This window comes from Epinephelus fuscoguttatus, linkage group LG7 (assembly GCF_011397635.1).
Source record: "Epinephelus fuscoguttatus linkage group LG7, E.fuscoguttatus.final_Chr_v1".
Lineage (NCBI taxonomy): Eukaryota > Metazoa > Chordata > Actinopteri > Perciformes > Serranidae > Epinephelus > Epinephelus fuscoguttatus.
This window is the reverse complement of record NC_064758.1, coordinates 2,578,647-2,596,326: the sequence shown is the minus strand read 5'-3', so window position 1 is coordinate 2,596,326 and position 17,680 is coordinate 2,578,647. Positions and strand designations below refer to the sequence as shown.

The 17,680-nt window shown below is 40.4% G+C and overlaps 2 protein-coding genes across 7 annotated transcripts in view; one reads left to right on the top strand and one right to left on the bottom strand.

Annotated features, from left to right (window-relative positions):
* Positions 1 to 17,680, bottom strand: part of vps13d (vacuolar protein sorting 13 homolog D) — a 396,056-nt gene that overhangs the window by 242,817 nt on the left and 135,559 nt on the right. For all 6 annotated transcript variants that reach the window (XM_049581624.1, XM_049581623.1, XM_049581627.1 and 3 more), the window contains exons 3-7: positions 13,652 to 13,729; positions 5,681 to 5,871; positions 4,982 to 5,062; positions 3,558 to 3,674; positions 3,064 to 3,168 (exon numbers count right to left, since the gene is read on the bottom strand). In XM_049581624.1, coding sequence (XP_049437581.1) covers positions 3,064 to 3,168; positions 3,558 to 3,674; positions 4,982 to 5,062; positions 5,681 to 5,871; positions 13,652 to 13,729 — 572 coding nt within the window. The remainder of the gene's footprint in view (positions 1 to 3,063; positions 3,169 to 3,557; positions 3,675 to 4,981; positions 5,063 to 5,680; positions 5,872 to 13,651; positions 13,730 to 17,680) is intronic.
* Positions 1 to 17,680, top strand: part of LOC125892003 (immunoglobulin superfamily member 21-like) — a 437,371-nt gene that overhangs the window by 397,509 nt on the left and 22,182 nt on the right. The window lies entirely within an intron of this gene.

Here is a 17,680-nt window from a genome sequence, read left to right as displayed (position 1 = left end):
ATTATGTGTTTTTTGGACGTTTTAATCTGGGGCGCCCAGCCTCCATTAGCTGGAGTTTTGTTCCTAGCCCTTCTCCCCTGGGATCTCCACAAGTGATGTGAGGACTCTAAAACTTCACCTGATGCTCCTTCGGCATATGGGTGAGTAGATAACGGCTGAATTTTCATTTTTGGCTGCACTATCCTTTTAAGTAGCAGGTAAAAAGTCTTTCTTTTGTGCCTTTTCTCTGTCCACTTAAGTGGTGGACAGTCTGATGGTTTTACACACCACTTCCAACAATTTAACCATGTTGGGCAGGTGATAAATTCCGACCTTTTCTGATTCGGGGTGAAGTTCAAAACTAAATCTTCCAGTGAGCTGGCCCCTAACAGACGAAGGTCACTGAAGGTGCTTTCACATGCAACCTGTTTGGTTCGGTTAAAACAAACTCAGATCCATTCACGCAGTTAGTATAGTTCGTTTAGGGTGGTGTCAAAGCTGTCAATCGGACCCTGGTGCAGACCAAAAAATTGAACCCAGACTGCTTGAAAAGGTGAGTCTCGGCCCGCTTCCAAACTGACTCTGGTGCATTTTTTTGTGGTGTGAAAGAAAACAAACCAGTCACAGGATTTTATGAATGCAGGGTTGTCATTTTAGCAACAGCTTAACCAATAATAAATCCATCTGCTGATCGTGAAATCTATCTGTGATCTCATAACTGATCATGATAAAGGCCACATATATCTCAAAACCTATTTATGCTGATCCATACATGTAACCATGGTAGCACACATGCACGTCAATGAGGGTATTTTCCCTGATTAAAAAGCTGTTCAAACTGCTATCATTGTATCCAACTCTGTGTACTTTATCTGTTCATTAAGTCCATTAAAAAGTGTGTGACAGTGATCCCACAGTATTAAGCCCTGAATCACTACTGTACAGGTTGCCTTCTTTTCACCCTGTCTAATATCAATCAATCAGTCAATTTTATTTATAAAGCCCAATATCACAAGTCACAATTTGCCTCAGAGGGCTTTACAGCATACGACATCCCTCTGTCCGAAGGACCCTCGCAGCGGATAAGGAAAAACTCCCCCAAAAAAACCCTTTAACAGGGGAAATGTTGGTCATTATTCAATATGCAATTGATTTTGCAGTAATAATAGCCTGCTAATAATGCCTCCCATCAGTTACTTCTGTATGATCTTTTTGTGTTACCAAAGAACAGAAACATAAACACTTAAAGTCCTGCTGCAAAAACTTCTGTCAGTGACCAAAATCTGATTTCCCACATGGGTCCTGATGATGCAGGATGACAAACACTAAAACTGTTCAATCAACGAGTTACATGTCAGCAGGGGTGGGTAGTAACGCGTTACAAGTAACGCACATGAGTAAAAAAGTATTTTTTTTGAGGAACGAGTACTTTTTAAGTTCCTTTTTTAAAACTGTACTTCTACTCTTACTCAAGTATATTTTTAAGCCAGTAATCTACTTTTTACTTCACTACATTTGCCATTTACCTTCGTTACAACTACCGTATATTTCCAAATAGCCGCCAGGGGTTTGACCCCATTTTGCATAGGCCTATTAAACGCCGGTCTGATTAAACGCCGGGGCGATTATTTCCTCATTCATTGCCTCAAGGAGGGGTGCACTTTTACACACGGGTCGGTGGTGAACTGGCGCACATGACTCGTGCTACAGACGGACGGACGGACAGACAGACAGCCACGTATCTAAAACAGGTAATACATCTGGCTACATCTTTCCCACATCAAATATCCGTGATCGCCTTGACCCACGTGCGTAAAAGCACACACAGTCCGTGTCCTCTCAGCGCGAATGCTGTGATTTGATGGCCCAGTACTCATTGTAGCTCACTCTTATAAGACCCAATAATAATAATAATAATAATAATAATAATAATAAGTTACTGTGGACCTATATGCCATCCCTTTTAATAAAATTACCAGAACAGTTCGCTGAAAAACAGGTAAAGTCAGCCTCTACAGGCTCGCCATAGCTCACTGTCAGAACTCAGGGACCAGAATTCGGGATGGCGGACCGTCGGAATGGTGATATTTCGGTGTGTTGGCCTGTAACTGTTGGCTAAATGGCCCGTTCGGATAACTGGGGCTTTACTGGTATAATGCAATAGCACCACCCAGCGTTGAAACCTGTGTATACGAAAAAAAAGACAGGAGCCAGGTTGAAATGAAGAGCTTCTTTTTGTCTGAAAAGAGCCAACTAAGTTAGCATGTTAGAGATTTATGCACATATAATCCCAGTTTAGGACATATTTCTTACAAAACAAGGGAGAGATGGGATTTTCATTTTGTTACTGTTATGGTCATTTGTAAAATAGTTCACCTGACACCTGGTGATCTGGCAGGAAAGTCCTACAGGGACCTGTTATACCTTTACAAACACATTTGTGGATGGAACTTGGGAACATTATAGTGCTATTGTTTACCATATATTGAATGGTTTCTTATTCATTTTATTGGTTTTTATTTATTTTGTTAACAGCGAAAAAGACGTAGAAAAGACAAAGAAGTTGGGATGTCATTCTGTTTTTAAAGCAAGGTCATCCACTCAAATTACAGATAGGGAAATGGAGAAAGAAGAGGTTAGGTGAGGAAAGAGGGGTAGAGTGAAGGAGATGGAGAGTGGAAGATGGGTACCTGCTTCATTAAAAAAAAGTTTTATCAAGTGCTGTTTTTTCATTATTTTGCACTGGTCCGCATACCTAAAAATATTCAAACGGAAAGTAACTTGTACTTGAATAAATTATTAACCAGGTACTTTTTACTTTTACTTGAGTAGGTTTCTCAAATAGTAATTTTACTTCTACTTGAGTAATTTTTTATGTCAATAATTGTACTTTTACTTGAGTACAGATTTTCAGTACCCCTGCATGTCAGTCAGTAGAACTTAATGTTTATTCCTCTTGGTTCGTTTGCAAAAGGTTAGTGTAAACAGGAACCAACCAAAACTAAAATGCAACAGTGTATTATTTTTTCCCTGTGGTGAGACCAAATGAACCCAACTACGGGTGTGAAAGCAGGATTGTCTGACCTGGATCTGATCGGCAGGCAGCTTTCCCAGCATCTCACACTCTGTATCCCAATATACACTGAAGTCTTCTATCTCTAACTGTTTTTGCCGGAGGAGCTTCTGAACCTGAAAATACAAAGGAAATCCCTTTTAACCTCTAATGCAAAGACCAGCAGAAATCATGTTATCAATTACAATATAAAGATAATAATGACATCAATCAATTTACATTTGACACATACAGCTCTCATAAATTTAAGATAGGAAGTTATCACCACAAGAAAACATTATTTGGTGAATGCAGTGAACTTTTGTTTTACTAACCTACTGCATGTATTGTGATAGAAAACTTTGTTTTTTGTATAAAAATGAATGATGAATTTGACTACTGTAGCACCTGTTGTCATGAGAATCACTAATCTTTAAATTCTCTTTATCCACTAAAAGCTTTAATGAAAAAGACTGAAGTGTAGTTTCACATTGTTAGTTTAAAATCACTCTGAGTGAAGACTTACCACTTCTTTGGAGGGGTTCTGAGCAGACACGTTGTTGATGCAAACCCCAAAGGAAAAGGGTTTCTCTGGGTTGGAGAAGTCATCCTCAAATCTAAGATGTACATCTTGGATCTTCAGCTACACAGAAGCCATAAAATCAAAGTTTAATTTGTAGCTCAACAATAACAAGTGCCTGATTCCTTTGGCCTGATTGACTGCACTGTCCTGACATCTGGAAGGTATTTACTAGGGATGCACCGAATATTCGGTAACCGAATATATTCAGCCGAATATTGCAAAAAAAACCCACACATTCGGTATTCGGTGGAATAAGTTAAAAGCAAGGCCGAATAATAGCGGCGTGTTTTGATAACGCAATCAAACAGCGTGCCGTGACGGGTGGAGTAAAATGTCGGCAGTGTGGCGATCTGTCCGTCACCGCACTCGCATTTGCGACTAAAAATAGTTTTGAGCGAGCAAAACAGGCTTAAATCATTCAGCACGCTGTGCGAGCAGCCTACAGATTTCAACCACCAGCAGAAACGAAAGGCGAATCGCATCGGTTGTGAGTTGAACGAGGGTCACAGACACAGACAGCGTATTTCTGTCAAATACGGCGGCCATCGGCTTACCGGCGACGGAGAAGTCGGCTCCAATAATATCCTCTTCTTGGTGTGTGGACTGCCCAGAAGTACCTGAACAGCCGAGCCAGCCGAACACAGGTATGTGACGTGTCAGAGGAGAAACGAGCCGTTCACGGCCCACAAACCTCACTGCACTTTAGGGGCTGTTCTTTCCTTGTCAGGGGAGGAGGGTGGCTGGTTGATTCTTATTTTATTTATTTATTTTATTTTGATCCCCCCCATGTTCATCACTCATTGATGCTGTTTTTGAAGTATGAACAAGTCAATAAGTAATTTATTCCATTGAAATATCATTGATGTAGCCTATAATAGAAAAGTGATTTATCTTTTTATAAATGACAAAAGGCACATCTGCCTCATTTTCGCTGTGGTATCGTGATACTACCCAGAACCATGATATTTTCATTGGTATCGTACAGTGGGATCCAATTTTGGTACCGTGACAACACTAATCTGGAGGGGGTTCATCTGCAAACACGAATGAAAAACTAAACAACGATATTCGGTATTCGGCCAAGTGTTTAATATTATTCGGCTTCGGCCACAAATTTTCATTTCGGTGCATCCCTAGTATTTACTTGCTCAGATATTCTTCTTTAAAGTGTTTTCATGGGGCCAAATCTTTGTGTAATTGTATTGTATCATAAAACACTCAATTGCCTGTTCATTAGCTGGCCCCAGGCATTCAAATGGAGTGGACATGTTAGTACATAAATTGCAGAAGGGTATTGTTTCAACTGATGCAGAATGCATGTGTTGCTTATGAGTCCCAGCTCCAGTATCTAATGATGGAAAACCTACCTCAATGTTTTCCACAATCCTGGTGACCACAGAGGCAGTGACAGAATACCAGTAAGACTCTCCTCTCTGTTCACACTCACTCTGGAGGAGCCAAACACATATCGTATAGTCTATAAACATACATAAACTGTAAATGACTACAAAGTACTTAAAAGATAAAAGTGCAAGTTGGTGAAGAAGACTGTAAGACAGACACAATAAAAAAAGTCAAGGAGGCAGCAAACACAGATTAGAACAAGAAAGCCAAGCTATACAATGCAAATTCCAATCTGACTATGCTGACATGTAAACCGTTTCTGCTGCTACAAGAACAATTTGAAACTGGTACTCTCTTTGTCCCAGATTTAAAATCACTGTGAGAACACTAGAAATAATAGTTCAGAAACATAAGCCTCAACTGTGTTGGTGTTAAGTGACATGCAGCTCAAATTAATGATATGTTGTTGCACGTGTGTAGCTACTTCAGTGTCACTCTCAGGATGCATTGCTCTTTAGAGACCAGTAAAACTTAATACATATGAAAAATGAGTAAGGATTTTGTTATTATTTTATCCTTTTTATCCTTCATGGACCCCAGGAAGACTAGCTGTTCGTCCAGGCGTCAGCTAATGGGGATCCATAAACAAATAAACAAATAAATAAACCATTATTGGGACAGAAAAAAACACATTTTATAATCTGCAGTGTTGATCCACCTACTTTGAATTTGTCTTCGAGAGCCTTGAGGAGGCGAGTTTTGCGCTCTCTCTCTTCCTCTCTCTCCTTCTCTCCATCATGTTCCTGCAGCTGGGCAGGGCCAATGATCAGGCTGAGCTGGGACATGGAGATGACCCATGGGTCACTGTGAGGCCGGTAAAAAGGGATTTGGAGAGTAATCTTTCCAATGAAGCCTGTGAAAAGACAACCAATGCTTGTGTCATACCCTTATGCAACTATGGCAATACACTCATTAGCTCTTATTTGATATTTTGTTTGATTTTTTTTTCACATGATCTTATTTACCATTTCATTTAATTAAAATAATTGATGATATTATTTCACAAATATTAACCAAATTACTAAACAATGGTAGGAAAATTAGGTCTCTCTTTATACAGACTTAATTAGACCTCTGTGTGTGTGTGTGTGTGTGTGTGTGTGTGTGTGTGTGTACATATGCACACACATACACACACACACACACACACACACACATATATACATATACATATACATATATATGTATACATATATACACATCAAGTTCAAGTTCAAGTGCTTTATTTGTCACATGTACGCATACAGTGAAAAAAGGAGGTAGCAATCTGCTCTGTGCAAGCCCGCAATAGAAGCATACTCAATAAATATTAAATATGGAAGAATAAAAAAAAGAACTGACTGACAGCCCGCTCGGCTGAACGCACTGATCTTTGCAGTACGGCTTGCTCCCGAGCAGTGCTGTTTCCATACCAGGCAGAGATACACCCAGTGAGGACACTCAACAGCCGAGGAGTAGAAGGTCTTCAGGATGGAGGTGGAGACCTTAAACCTCCTCAGCCATCTCAGAAAGTACAGCTGCTGCCTGGATACTGAAATCAGGTGCTCAGTCTGTAAGTTCCAGGTGAGGTCCTCTGTAAGGTGCACTCCTTGGTATTTAAAGCTGGAGACCCTCTCCACAGGCTCATCGTTGATAGTGAGAGGGGTGTACCCGCTGCCCTGCTTCCTCCTGAAGTCCACCACCATCTCTTTTGTCTTGCTGACATTCAGTGCCAGGTTGTTGGACTGACACCACAGTGCTAGGTCTGCCACCTGGTTCACGTAGGCCTGCTCATTGTTGCATGAGATGAGACCCAGCACCACAGTGTCGTCGGCGAATTTCATGATGGAAGTAGAGCAGCTGGAGGCTGTGCAGTCATGCGTGTAGATGTTGTAGAGCAGTGGGGTCAGAGGCCATAATGTCATGCCTCTTCCACTCTCACCACCAGGGGGAGGTCAGTGAGGAAGCTGAGCACCCAGTTAGACATTTGGGTGTTGATTCCAGCAACCTCATCTTGTCAGCCAGGCGGAGGGGAACTATGGTGTTGAATGCTGAACTATAATCTATGAACAGCATCCTCACACAGTTCCCCCTCCCCTCATCCAGATGGGATAGGGTGGAATGCAGAAGGTTGGTGATGGCGTCATCTCTGTATCTGTTTTCTCTGTATGCGAATTGGACAAGGTCGAACAAGCCGGGCAGGGAGGCACAGATGTAGTTCTTCACCAGCTTCTCCAAGCATTTCATCACTGCTGATGTCAGCGCCACGGGACAGTAGTCGTTCAAGCAGAAGGGGTTGTTTTTCTTTGGCACTGGGACAATGATGGACTATCCATGATAATAATTTAATTGAGGAATTTCAGTCAGGATTTAGAGTGCATCATAGCACTGAGACAGCACTAGTTAAAATTACAAATGACCTTCTGATTGCTTCAGACAAAGGACTCGTCTCTGTACTTGTTTTATTAGATCTTAGTGCAGCATTTGACACAATTGCCCATCAAATTCTGCTACTGAGACTGGAACACTTAATTGGCCTAAAAGGTTCTGCACTAAGCTGGTTTAAATCTTATTCATCTGATCGTTTTCAGTTTGTTCATGTTCATAATGAGTCATCTTTACGTACTAAAGTTTGTTTTGTAGTTCCGCAAGGTTCTGTGCTCGGACCAATCCTATTTACTCTATATATGCTTCCCTTAGGTAACATCATTAGAAATCACTCTGTAAATTTCCATTGTTATGCGGATGATACACAGTTGTATTTATCGATGAAGGCAGAAGAAAGTAAACAATTAACTAAACTTCATAATTGCCTTAAAGACATAAAAACCTGGATCAGCACCAGTTTCCTTATGTTAAATTCAGACAAAACTGAAGTTACTGTTCTTGGTCCGAAACAACTCAGAGACTCATAGATGACATAGTTTCTCTAGATGGCATTGCTCTGGCCTCTAGCACTACCGTAAGAAACCTCGGAGTAATATTTGATCAAGATTTGTCTTTTAATTCTCATTTAAAACAAATCTCACGGACTGCATTTTTTCATCTGCGTAATATTGCGAAAATTAGGCCTATCCTGACCCGAAAAGATGCAGAAAAATTGGTCCACACTTTTGTTACCTCAAGGCTGGATTACTGTAACTCTCCATTATCAGGTAGCTCTAGTAAGTCCTTAAAAGCTCTCCAGCTAATTCAGAATGCAGCAGCACGTGTACTAACAGGAACTAAGAAATGAGACCAGATTTCTCCTGTTTTAGCTTCTCTGCACTGGCTCCCTGTAAAATCCAGAATTGAAGTTAAAATCCTACTGTTAACTTATAAAGCTCTAAATGGTCAAGCTCCGTCATATCTTAGAGAGCTCATAGTGTCTTATTATCCCACCAGAACTCTGCGCTCTGAGAATGCACGGTTACTCGTGGTCCCTAAAGTCTCCAAAAGTAGATCAGGAGCCAGAGCCTTCAGCTATCAGGCTCCTCTCCTCTGGAATCATCTTCCTGTTGTGGTCTAGGAGGCAGACACTGTCTCCACATTTAAGACTAGACTTAAGACTTTCCTCTTTGATAAAGCTTATAGTTAGGGCTGGCTCAGGCTTGCCTTGTACCAGCCCCTAGTTAGGCTGACTTAGGCCTAGTCTGCCGGAGGACCCCCTGTAATACACCGGGCACCTTCTCTCCTTCTCTCTCTCTCTCTCGTGTCCTATTACTGCATCTTGCTAACTCGGCCATTCTGGATGTCACTAACTCGGCTTCTTCTCCGGAGCCTTTGTGCTCCACTGTCTCTCAGGTTAACTCGTATTGCAGCGGTGCCTGGATAGTGTGACGTGTGTGGTTGTGCTGCTGCTGTTGATGCCTCCTGCTGCTGCTGTTATCATTAGTCATACTTCTACTGTTATTATACACATATGATTATTGTCACACATGTATACTGTCAGATATTAATATATTATTATTAATTATAATATTATTATTTCCATTAATATTGTTGTAAGCTACTGTCTTTACTGTCTATCCTGCATATCTCTCTCTCTCTCTCTCTCTCTCTCTCTCTCTCTCTCTCTCATTGTGTCATACAGTTTACTGTTAATTTATTATGTTGATCTGTTCTGTGGGGTGTTTTTTTGGGTAGTTTTTCCTTATCCGCTGTGAGGGTCCAAAGGCCAGAGGGATGTCATATGCTGTAAAGCCCTGTGAGGCAAATTGTGATTTGTGATATTGAGCTTTATAAATAAAATTGAATTGAATTGAAATTGAATATATACACACATATACATACACTTACAGTATCTCACAAAAGTGAGTACACCTCTCACATTTTTGCAAATATTTTATTATATCTTTTTAGGGGACAACACTATAGAAATGAAACTTTGATATAACTTAAAGTAGTCAATGTACAGCTTGTATAACAGTATAGATTTACCTTCCTCTGAAATTAACTCAGCCATTACTGTCTAAACAGCTGGCAACATAAGTGAGTACACCCCACAGTGAACATGTCCAAATTGTGCCTAAAGTGTCAATATTTTGTGACCACCATTATTATCTAGAACTGCCTTAACCCTCTTGGGCATGGAATTCACCAGAGCTGCACAGGTTGCTACTGGAATCCTCTTCCACTCCTCCATGATGACATCACGGAGCTGGTGGATGTTAGACACCTTGCGCTCCCCCACCTTCCACTTGAGGATGCCCCACAGGTGCTCAATTGGGTTTAGGTCTGGAGAAATACTTGGCCAGTCCATCACCTTCACCTTCCTCAGCAAGGCAGTTGTCATCTTGGAGGTGTGTTTGGGGTCGTTGTCGTGTTGGAAAACTGCCCTGCGGCCCAGTTTCTGAAGGGAGGGGATCATGCTCTGCTTCAAAATGTCACAGTACATGTTGGAATTCATGTTTCCCTCAGTGAACTGCATGAATGCCGGCAGCATTCATGCAGCCCCAGACCATGATGCTACCACCACCATGCTTGACTGTAGGCAAGACACAGTTGTCTTGATACTCCTCACCAGGGTGCCGCCACACACGCTGCACACCATCTGAGCCAAACAAGTTTATCTTGGGTCTTGTCAGACCACAGGACATGGTTCCAGTAATCCATGTTCTTGGACTGCTTGTCTTCAGCAAACTGTTTGCGGGCTTTCTTGTGCATCAGCTTCAGAAGAGGCTTCCTTCTGGGACGACGGCCATGCAAACCGATTTGATGCAGTGTGCGGCGTATGGTCTGAGCACTGACATGCTGACCTCCCGCTTCTTCAACCTCTGCAGCAATGCTGGCAGCACTCGTGCGTCTATTTTTTGAAGCCAACCTCTGGATATGATGCTGAACACGCGGACTCAATTTCTTTGGTCGACTCTGGCGAGGCCTGTTCCGAGTGGAATCTGTCCTGGAAAACTGCTGTATGATCTTGGCCACCGTGCTGTAGCTCAGTTTCAGGTTGCTAGCAATCTTCTTGAAGCCTAGGCCATCTTTGTGAAAAGCAGCAATTGCATTTTTCAGATGCTCAGAGAGTTCTTTGCCATGAGGCGCCATGTTGAATATCCAGTGACCAGTATGAGAGAATTGTACCTAAAACACCAAATTTAACAGCCCTGCTCCCCATTCACACCTGAAACTTTGTAATACTAACGAGTCACATGACACCAGGGAGGGACAACGACAATTGGGCACAAATTGGACATGTTCACTGTGGGGTGTACTCACTTATGTTGCCAGCTGTTTAGACAGTAATGGCTGTGTGTTGAGTTAATTTCAGAGGACAGTGTCTCTATACTGTTATACAAGCTGTACACTGACTACTTCAAGTTATATCAAAGTTTCATTTATATATATATATATATATATATATATATAGATATAGATAGATATAGATAGATAGATAGATAGATAGATAGATATAGATATATAGATATATAGATATACACATATATATACATATGAGGGGCATGATGTTTCCAACACAAGCTCTAAGTGTTGCACCAATCACAGCAGACTGGGCTGCTGGGGAGGCGGGGAGGCTGGGAAGCTCAAACACAGCATTTCAGACAGAGGTGCTGCAGCAAAGGGCAGTATAAGGAAAATAATGTGTTTTTTTTTTTAACATTAAAGCACATTAATCTATTCCACCAGACCCCAATATTACAAACATGACCTTGATAATAATAGGTCTTATTTAAGGATGGTCTTGTTGTATAAGTGGCTGGGGCCTGGCCCATTAGGCCCACTGACAATTCTGTGCCTGGTTAAGCTCTAAGGCAGTCCCAGCCACCTTTGGAGAAAAAAGGGGTGGCTCTGGCATTTAAACAAGTCAGATCAATGCAGATATCAGCTGTTGCATTTACAGCTATGACTCTGTCTGTATAGAATAAGTGGTTATGAAGAATAGTGAATGAATGAATTTATTACTGTGTCTTTGGTATAACACTGTATATTCTTGCTGGCTAAATATTGTTTTACATTGATTGCAGCTGTGTATTGTACTACTGTCCAAGCAAATTTCCCTTTGTGAGAATTAAGTATAGAAGAATAGTACGAAGAATGCTGCTCCCCCATCATTACGTGAGAGCACATGTCACCAGACAGGAAAATCCTGATTTAGTTTGTTATGATGAACACAACACACTGACAGGGTCTGTGTGACCCTTACAATTCAGTTACAATATGTCCAAACAGAAACAGTATACTAAGACTTTTTCTATTCTGGCATCTCAAGAACAGTCTTTAACCCTCCAGTAGAGGCTGGCGGTGGAACAATATCTTTCTAACATTCTGCTGATTTTTCACCATACCTTGGCACCACTATGCTAGATTTTAAGCATTGCCATTTTTGTCAATTTCCACACACATTGGTAATTACTCAACTAGGCGTGTGACGATCCACAGAAGTGTAGTTTGGTGCGAGTTTGGTACAACAGAATAACAAATTTTAAAAGATCTGCTTGTCTTCTTTTTAAACAGACAGTGGAACAACAGTCAAAGACAGCTAAAATTATCCTGCAGGTGACTGAGAACTTTTGGTCCGCTGGCAACTATAGTAAACTATTTTTATTATGAAAATAAGTAACATTACACTGTACGAACACACTTTCCTAAAAGGTCACAACAGGCTATAACCACAAAGCAAATCTTATGCTCCGAAACTGACAATACTAAATTAATTCAATGACAAAAAATAAAACTTTTGCAAGTGCATATGCCAATGTAAATAGCATTTCCTTAGGTAATTTTTAAAAATGTTATCCTGCTTTTGCATCTTAAGGCTGCTCAAAAGCAATGGGGGTAAGGAGTTCAGCTCCGGTTTGTTTTTTCCATGCCCCAGTGATGATGATTATGACTAGTCTGTCAAAATTCAAGATGTTGCACAACTCTTTTCCGAAATACCTGGCTTTATTCACCAAACATGTTTTGGCTATTTGATAGGGGTAAGGGGGGAAAAAATCGATACAGCACAGAATTGCAATATTTTCCATGTTGATATTGTATTGATACGTGGACACCCAGTATTGACCTTTTATGATATACATTATTCATGTTTGCAAATACACATGTCAATGCTTTTGGTAATGGAATAATAAAATCAATAGCTTTTTTGGTCTGTGAGATGGTGCTATGTTTTTTTCCTGGTGAGGTCAGCAGAGGTCTCAGTCAGCAGCTTTTGGCAGGAAGTTCATCAAAACAAAGATGGAGGCACCAGAGTAAGAGATCAGAAATGCACTGTCTGCGTTTAAATCAAATGTCTGGACTTATTTTGGATTTTTTTTAACACGGAAGAAAAGGAGGACTTGGATATGACACATACAATTTGCAAGCAGTGTCATACGAGAATAAACATGAGGGCTCACCTCACACTCAACCACCCAGAGATAGCATTAGCTGCTGACAGCCAAGCTAACGCTAAACCCACTCCACTGAAAATCATCAACCAACACTGGACACACTTAGCTTGACAAAACTACCATCCAACTCTGACAGAGCTAAGAAAATAACACAGTCCATCACCTACTTCATGTGCAAAGATCTGGGACCATACAGTGTTGCTGAAAACAAAGGCTTTTGTTACATGCTAAAAACACTGGAACCCAGGTATGTGACTCCATCCCCACATTTTTTCACCGACAAAGCTGTACCCAGGCTCTATAGAGAAGTGAAGCATGAAGTTGAGTAATCTTTGAGTACAGCAGGAAGTGTGGCATTAACTTGTGATGCCTGGACATCAAGGTCAGTGGATTCATATGTGACTATAATGGCACATAATCTCACAGAGAACTGGCGACTGCTGTGTCACATTCAACTAGAGCAGTACACAAAAGTCACACTTGAGCAAACATTGCAGACCTCCTGCAAAATGTAGCACAAGAATGGTGGATTGTGGTTTTAACACATGACACTTCTAACATGGGTGTGACCATTCATCTTAGCAGGATACCTGCATGTGAAGTGTTTCACTCAAATGCTTAATCTGGCCTCACAGAGGGCATTAAATCTGCCAACAGTTCAGTTTGTCAGGTATACGCAGCATTTCCGACAGGTTTTATGACGGTGTGGGTCAGTCTGTCTGCTTAACATCACATTTTGCTGCAATAAAAATGATTAAAGTCAGATGAACAGACTGAAAACTTTATCATATAAGGTAAAACTTATCTGGTGGTGGTGTGTCTCACCTGCTTTAACTTCAAACGGCAGGTCAAACTCTCGGAGGGCATCTTTCCTCAGAGGGAGGTTCTCCAACTCCACCGCACCTGAGGAAAGACAGGGAACAGACATACACCATCTTTACGCTCTTCCTCGGCTGCCAGGTGCTCATGATTTCAATTAAACCAATTACAACTGATTAAACTGTTCATTACACAATCACTGAATGATTTTCTACTACTGGTTTTAAATGTCTTAAGACAGTTCCTACAATAACATAAACACTGTTGACAGTTCATTAGGTACACCTTACTAATAAAGGATCATGGATCCTCTGGTGATTCCCACCCCTACTGCAAAGCAACATGTAACATTTCATAAACTTTGGCAAATTGTTGTGTTTAATTCAGTGTATGTTTAGTCCACCAAACAGTGTTTCAATTATGTTAAATCTCAGCTGTTTACACTTGGGTAACATCTGCTGTATTAATTTATTATAAGCTAATTTACAGTAACACTTGGGAGATTAATCTCTGACCTTACTGTGTTAAACAGTCACGTATTTTCATTATTATTAGGATTCCTAGTATGAATGCCTATCTACTTCTGAGAAACCATTCAGGCAAATGAAAGAGGAAATATGCAGATATTTGCCATATTTAACTGTTATTTTTTCTATAACCACAATTTTATCAAAACAATTGTCTATCTTTTTTGTGACCGTTCTTTATTTTTAATGACAAATTGTTATTTGAGCAACATTAAGGTGTGAACAAAATTATGAGCTGATCTCAAGGAGTGCTGGGTACTGGTATACCAGTATTGTTTTTCCATGTGATGTGATTTTTTCATATGCCATCTAGTCTCGCCACCAGACAATCAGTGATCTCCACCTTCTGATAGTCTGGGGACACTCCTTTCTAAAGTGTGTTTAACACACCGGCAAAAACGGCCAGCAACAAAGCAACGCCTCTTGCATTTTTGAAAAGGACACGCCTTCTCAGAAATGTGCGCTCCTCCTTTTCTTGTCCGCAAGGAAACAAACACACAGAGAGCTTGAAAATGGATGCCGAGAGATTTAACTCCGTTTTATCAAACGTGTGCTCATCCGTGAAGAAAATATTTTTTCTAGCGGATGTCTTAGTTACAACATGATGGAGCTAACTGGAGTAGTTTCATGTCGTATCCGACAACGGGAGGCTTTTTTTAGATGACGTCCTGTTAGCTTTGCTGCTAGTGTTAGCTGTCCCTGTCAGCTGCAGCCACTGATGCTTTCTAGACATCGTGATTTCCCAAAACTGAATAAATACCACACATAGCAACACAAAACTGCTTTGCTAGCTCAATCATGTTGTAACTAAGATATCCGCTGGAAGAGATATTTTTTTCACGGACCGTTTAATGACTTATTACCTATTACAGACAGTGCTAACGGCTAACAGGGCTAACAGCTAACGGTTAGCCCAGCTAAACGTGCACACAGAAATAGTATTGTTTGTTCAATCATTGTCTTTATAGACTTTACAAACATCGGATTAGTCCAAACGGTGATACAGTGATGTGAAAAATGTGATATATAGGCTATATATATATATATATATATATATATATATATATATATATATAGCTAAAAGCTCTGCTGGTTTTCTACCCAGAAGTATTTGTAAACAACAAGACGATTCCCTCTATAGCCTTGCCTTAGGGATGAGTCATGGCCTTGTAAAAGATTATGTTTGTTTCTTTTAGTTGGCGAGAATGTGTCGCCGCAAACGCAACAAACACCCATTAACTTCAACGGCGTTTTCTGCGAGCACAGCTGAGCCATTTTGTACCGCCACATGTGTTTCTAGTGGGACTATGTTTACAAGCACAAGAGTTCAGCGAGCCACCAAAGGACCGCCCTGCAGATTTACTATTGGTTCTGCAACATAGGGAGTTTTTTTAAACTCTGAAATTGTATCCGCCCATCTAAACACAAAATCAGGGAGAAAGTCATCAGTCTTTAGTTAAGCAAAGCGTCTAAAGACTGACTTATGAGTCTATATGCCATCATACAAAATGACAAATTAGTAAAAAAAAAATTAATAATAATAATTACTTATTTAAGAACATAGAAGTGCAACAAAATAAGGGTTATAGTTTTAGTTAGTTGTTTTATTGATGATCCGATGGTCTTCAATGTACGGTGTATTGCTGGTATATGGTGGATGAACAGCTATATCCAGAATGACGGCTTCGTAGGTGTCATATCTTGTTCCCTCTTCAGATCTTAATTTTTCAATCATCTCTCTATGGTCACTTTGAATATAATATTGTTTCTCCATTATCTCAGACAAGTATGAGTTAATGACTTGATTATCTTTTCTCATCATTTCTAGAACATACCACAAGGGGTCATCTAATGCGCCCTGACACTGCTTCATCTTGGTCAAAAACCTGGCTTGCTTTTCTCTCACTAAAGCTTGCACTGAAGGGAGTCCTGCCTCCAACGGGCAGGTTAGGTAAGGTGAAGCAGACCTCACCCCAAGTAGGGATTTCACCCCAGTCAAGTAAAGAGACTCAACAGACTTTAAGGGCACTTTTAACCTAGCCTCACACCCATACAAAACAGCTAAAGAGAGAACCAACTCAAAACCTTTAGTTTGACACAAAATGGGGCATTATAGTTTGTGGATAAGAGGACAATTAACTTGTGAGTAAGTGATTTACTCTTCTCTTTTACACGTAGCGCAAGTGAGGTTCGGGCATTTCCATCAGCAGTGAAGATGGCCCCAAGATATGTATGACTGTGCATTAGCACTGTATTTTGATGCTATCATCTTGTCACATCTGTCATATTGTCTGACTAGCTGGGCACAAGCCTCCTGTACAACATTAAAATCTGTAGGCAGTTTGCCATCGGGCTGTGAAAGTACTAGAGAAGAAGATAAACACCCATCACCATTGTCACTGCATTAAAAGCCACAACCTACTAAGCTGAGATAATTTTGTTAAATTCAAAGATGCCTGTATACTTACAAGATCTTGCATGACTTGGCTCCTCCCACTCTTGGTGCTTTTATAAAACAGAAAACCTCTACTGACGGACACACCAGGACTGTCAGTAGAAGGGACTGTGTAGTACCAAAAAGGAAGTCTGCTTTTGGTCAGGCAGCCTTTTCTGTGAGAGCAGCTCAGACATGGAACAGTCTTCCAACAACGCTCAGGGAGTATGATACATTTTTTTTTTCTCTTTAAAACGTAACTTAAAATCATAGCTGAGAGATGGTCAACTCTGTGACCACCTGCTCTAAAACTGTCATGTATACTATATTTGTATTTTACTGTATTTAATTAGGTATTTTATGCAATTATACTTTAATGATTGTAGTGCTCATGTCAGCTGCCCTAGAGACTACAGTTGAAAATCAGCCAACCTGGCTAAACCGGCATATTTACAGTAATGTTTATTAATGTGCATTGTCTCTGTGTTTTAAACCAATAAACTAAACTAAACTAAACTAAACTAAACAATATCTCACGATAAAAGAATCAAGCTGACCAGGTTGCCTGTCTTCCTCAGATCCCCAAATAGCCATGACCTTTGTTTTACCTTTGTTTACCTTCATTAATATTATTATTATATATATATATATATATATATATATATATATATATATACACACACACATATATATATATATATATACAGTACAGGCCAAAAGTTTGGACACACCTTCTCATTCAATGTGTTTTCTTTATTTTCATGACTATTTACATTGTAGATTCTCACTGAAGGCATCAAAACTATGAATGAACACATGTGGAGTTATGTACTTAAAAAGGTGAAATAACTGAAAACATGTTTTATATTCTAGTTTCTTCAAAATAGCCACCCTTTGCTCTGATTACTGCTTTGCACACTCTTGGCATTCTCTCCATGAGCTTCAAGAGGTAGTCACCTGAAATGGTTTTCCAACAGTCTTGAAGGAGTTCCCAGAGGTGTTTAGCACTTGTTGACCCCTTTGCCTTCACTCTGCGGTCCAGCTCACCCCAAACCATCTCGATTGGGTTCAGGT